This window comes from Erinaceus europaeus, chromosome X (genome assembly GCF_950295315.1).
Source record: "Erinaceus europaeus chromosome X, mEriEur2.1, whole genome shotgun sequence".
NCBI classification, from domain to species: Eukaryota; Metazoa; Chordata; class Mammalia; order Eulipotyphla; family Erinaceidae; genus Erinaceus; species Erinaceus europaeus.
In genome coordinates, this window is record NC_080185.1 from 3,952,257 (window position 1) to 3,957,456 (window position 5,200).

General features: G+C 45.8%; 1 protein-coding gene across 1 annotated transcript; it reads right to left on the reverse strand.

Annotated features, from left to right (window-relative positions):
• Positions 1–2,533: 2,533 nt before the first annotated feature.
• LOC132535717 (melanoma-associated antigen 10-like) lies at positions 2,534–4,219 on the reverse strand. Its single transcript, XM_060182498.1, has one exon. It carries the CDS (start codon positions 3,870–3,872, stop codon positions 2,922–2,924), a length of 951 nt encoding a protein of 316 aa, XP_060038481.1. The 5' UTR covers positions 3,873–4,219; the 3' UTR covers positions 2,534–2,921.
• Between the last annotated feature and the right edge of the window lie 981 nt (positions 4,220–5,200).

Consider the following 5,200-nt stretch of genomic DNA (forward strand, 5'->3'; position numbering starts at 1 on the left):
AGGGTAATTAGTAGCTGGGTCCTATTAAGTGAGCTACCTCTTTGACCCACCCAAGAAGTAGTTTATTTATTTAAAATTTATCTTTTTTCCCCAAAGGTGTGAAAATTCAATAAAGAGCACAACACATATTAGTCACTTTATTAAATGACATTAAAGAGTTTAAATTTCAACTACTAAACAGCACTTTGAATGGTAAAATTTATCTTTATTTATTGGATAGAGACAGCCAGAAATCAAGAGGTAAGGGGATGATAGAGAGGGAGAGGGGGCAGAGAGACACCTGCAACACTGCTTCTCCACTGGAAAAGCTTTCCCCCTGCAGGTGGGGACCAGGAACTTAAACCCAGGTATTTGTGCATTGTAACAGTATGTGCTCAAGCAAGAGCACCACCACCACCCCCGAAGTAGTTTAAGAAGTGATACCGAGACCAAGGGTTCCAGGACTGGGGGAAGTAGGGGCTCTATAGTGGAGATGTGAGGTTCCTGCTGTCTTAGGGTTCAAAAAGACAATCGATAGTTAATATTATTATCACATTATTTGTTAATTGGGTTAACATTGAAAAGTCCTTTTGTTATGCCCACTTTCCCGTATGCATCTCCCAATCCAAACCAAATAATATTGCATCTGCCGATCACAACCTAACCAACGCAACGACTGCCACCTCAACATGCTTCACCTCAGACTGTGTCCAGAGACTTCACATGTGGAATGACAACCCTTCGGCTTCATTACTCGAGTGAGACCTTTCCTTTTATAGTACACTCTAATTTCATCTCAGGTAGTTCACTTTCTAACAAAGTCCCATAACCTAGATATACACCAGTTTCTGTGAGAGAGAGCTTATGTTCACACGTACCCACAAACTACTGCAAAATATATACCTGAAAGCAGAAGTACACTAGAGTTTGCAGTGAGTACCTCCCTAACACTTCCTCTCCACTATTCCAAGCCTGAGATCCGTGATTGCTCAACAAATTGTTTGGCTTCGTATGTTAACTCTCTTTTCAATCACCAGGTTCCAGATGCCACCAGGATGCTGGCCAGGCTTCCCTGGATTGAAGACCCCACCAATGTGTCCTGGAGCTCCGCTTCCCCAGAGACACACCTTACTAGGGAAAGAGAGAGGCAGACTGGGAGTATGGACCGACCAGTCAACGCCCATGTTCAGCGGGGAAGCAATTACAGAAGCCAGACCTTCTACCTTCTGCAACCCTCAACGACCCTGGGTCCATGCTCCCAGAGGGATAGAGAATGGGAAAGCTATCATGGGAGGGGGTGGGTTATGGAGATTGGGTGGTGGGAATTGTGTGGAGTTGTACCCCTCCTACCTTATGTTTTTGTTCATTAATCCTTTCTTAAATAAAAAATTTAAAAAAAGAAGTGATACCGATTTATTTTTGCTTTCATGGGAAGACCCTGTACCCATCTGATGAAATAGTAAAAGCATGTCAGTTACATCATTGCCTATGTTTTTTGACTAAAGCTAACATTATGCACATCCATGAAAAAGATTTCAAGTCAGCTTTCAAATAACATATATTATATTGTTCATTGTGGTGTTCTGTGGTCAGCAAGCTGAATTTCATGGGAATGTTGGAAAGGTGACAATGAGATTTATTGTAACTTAGTTTTTCCAATAGGTGAGTATGAACTATTACCTTTTTCAGTAATATGAAATGAGTCTAACAAGAGAAAAGTAAGGTGGATGTACTTGTACTGTCCTGGGAAGATCTTGCATCCATCATCTGAAGTGGCCAAGTCATGTGACATAATTAATTAATTAAAGGGTAGAGGAGACCCCACCAACTGGATACACCTCTAGAATTTGAATCAGAGACCCACTGTGCCCCCTTCCTCCCAACTGTTCATCCATGGGAACTATGATGTTCAGTCATTTTGCCCCTCCCAAAATCTAGCCCTTGAGACACTTTTCTGAAGTGTACCCTAGGTAATCCAAGTAAACGTCCCTCTAATGCAATGGGATCTGGATATCTATGGTCAAGGAAAAATAGATCACTATTCTAGAGATTTCTGAGCACCTGTTCAAAGGGCTATCACAACTGACTGTTTTCATTCCCTGGATCCTCTTCTTTTCCTCCCTGATCTAGGCGAGTCTAGATCTGACGCTGAAGTGCACTTTTTCACTGTGGGCTCACTTTCTCCTCTAAGAAACAACATATAGTTTGGCCCCTGGCTCTCCCTAGATTCATTACAATCAAGTCCTTCAAGAGGAGCTGCAGTTTCCCAAAGTCCAAAGTGCCCCATCTCAGAGCACCTACCTGCCTGTGTGTGTTCCCAGGAACACCCTATTCCTTGCCTCCCCTCCCTCCACCCTGATCTTGTCAACCAGGACTTGGAGACTAGCTCACTGTTTTCAGGAGGGAACTCCATGACTGCCCAGAAGGGGTGTGTGGTATCCTAGTGTACCCACTACTGACGCAGAGCCTTCAAAGAAACAATTAATTGAAGATTGTGGAATAAGAGGCAGTGAACACAGCATCTTATTTCTTAAGATTTAATTTTTCCCATACATTCTCATTTTACAGAATTATACACTGAAAGGAAGCAGGGAATGCAAGAAAGAACTATTTTCCTGATTTTTTGACCTCAGTGATGTCCTTCACATCACATTTTCAAGGATGTTATCTTGCTCTAAATCACAAAAAGATGGAAAATTTCCTGCCCCTCATTTGTTTTTTGAAAAACAGCAAAAAAGCTTTCCTCTTCAGTTGTAATTTCAGTGTAATGTAGTTGTGCCTGATGTCATTCATAAAGTTAGAACTTGAGGTTAATGAAACCTTCTGTTAAAAAGGGACAATATCAGGACGAAAAAAAAATTTGTAATCTCCCTTATCGAATCATAACACCCTGTACACACCACCCCATGCAAATTGAGGCTTTACTCCTTCCAACAAAGACTTCAAATACGGAGGGAGTCCTGCTCAGACTCCCCTTGGGAAGGAGAAGCTGGTGGATGCAGTGCTGAAGCAGGCCCTAACCCTGGACCACTGCATTGACCCTGGTCCTCCACTGGCCCTACATCCTCCACTGGCACTGGCCATCTTTCCATCTCTGACCACATTTCAGGTCCTGGTTCTCCCACTGGCCATGCCACCCCACTGGCCCTGACTGCACTTCTGGTTTGGGCTCTGTCTCTGCAGTCATCTCTCAGGACACTTTCATACCATGCAAGAAATTCACAGGGCATACCATCATTGATCTGTGCCAGAAGCTCTAGGAGTTTGCGCTTGTTTACTTCCGCTTGTGCCCTGGGCCCCCACTGGAACTCATAGCGGGCAGGCTGGCTGCCCGACAGCTGCTGGTACAGCAGGTACCGCTCCTCCACCCACACTTCTGTGAGGAGCTCCCGGGGCTCCCCATAGAGGAAGTGCTCCCTCCCCTCATACACCCCCATTGCATTCATCAATTCCCAGATATCCTCTTCAGGTGTGTGGTTGTCATTCAAAAAGATGACACTTAAGATGTTGATCAGGAGGCCTGTTTTGGGCAGGCACTGCTTTGGGGTCAGTATTCCGTTGAGGGTGAGGTCCAGTGTGTTGTTCAGGACATAGGAGTCACTGAAGGGCTCTGTCTCCTCAACGTCAATGCCGAAGACCAGCTGCATGAACTCAGAGGCTTGACTGAAGACCACTGGGAAGGCCTCCTGGCCAACTGCGCTGCAATGATTTAGCAGATCTGCCTTGGTGACAGGCACCTGTGCGCGGTATTTGCTGAGAAGCAGCTCCATAAGCTCAGCCACCTCATGATGTAGGGGATCTTCAACTAAGGGCTGGTAGGGAGCAGCGGTGGGATCCTCATGTTCTTGGGGGCTTGGCGCCTGCTCTGATCTGGTTGGTGGAGTGGCAGCCATGGTAGTGAGTAAATGCTAGGCTTCCTGGAAATAACCTTTGAAGGTTATCTGGCGTCCTGGAAGCAGCAGGACCTTTCTTTGGGGTACCTGGGATCAGAAAAGAGCAATGACAGGATGAGGATTTGGGAGAAAAAGACAAGGTGCCCCTCCACCAGCCTCAGGAACATATGTGCCCAAAAGGCCCTGTGTCTTGCTTTTTTTTTTTTTTTAATATTTAGTTACTTTTTGTTGCCCTTGTTTTTTATTATTGTTGTAGTTATTGTTGTTATTGATGTCGTCATTGTTGGATAGAACAGAGAGAAATGGAAAGAGAAGGGGAAGACAGAGAGGGAAGAGAAAGATAAGACACCTGCAGACGTGATTCACCGCCTGTGAAGCGACTCCCCTGCAGGTGGGGAGCCGGGGGCTCGAACCGGGATCCTTATGCCAGTCCTTGAGATTTGCGCCACGTGCGCTTAACCCACTGCGCTACCGCCCGACTCCCCTGTGTCTTGCTTTTTATAGAGAATTTTCTCAAGGAGGCAGGGAATACTTTGGGGTAGGAATTCTAATAGATTCCTGTTAGCATATGTATGGACAGGAGGTGAGGCCCCTGTTGGGGCAGGGAAAGGAAAGAGGGGTGGGAGTTGGAGTGACCTCAGCTGAGAAAGACACCGCTGGTGACTTTCAGAGCTCCATTCTAAAGCTATTTAGGGCTCCATGAGCTTCCCTGCTGGGCTATCAATCTATCCCCTAAATAGACCTGGGTCTCATCTGTCTTCAGACTTGGATATAGTACCCTGTGGTCGCCTTGAGTACTGATAGGGTCCGGACCTCTTTTCTGCCGGTTAGAGGCCCTTCTTGGTATCCTCTACGTCGTCAGTCTCCGAGGCAGTTAAATGGAGGTTGTTGCCTAGGCACCCGTAGCCTCGAGAGTCTGACGTAGTTCTAGAATCCAGGGCCCTTATCCTCCTTAAAGGTCCCCACACTGAATCGTATGCAGGCCGCAAGCACATGTGTTTATGCACATATCTGTGCATGCATTTATATTTTATGTTTTTGGTTTTTTTTTTTTTGCCTCCAGGGTTATCTCTGAGGCTCAGTGCCGCACTACAAATACATTGCTCCTAGCGGTCAGTTTTTCCGATTTTTATTGGGTAAGACAAAGAGAAGTTGAGAGAAGAGGAAGAGACAGAGAGGGAGAAAGATAGACACCTACAGACCTGTTTCAACACTTGTGAAGCGACCCCTGCAGGTGGGGAGCTGAAGGCTCAAACCCGCATCCTTGCACTATGTCTTTTTAACCAGGTGCACCAATGCCCGCCCCCTATACTTCGTATGTTTATGAC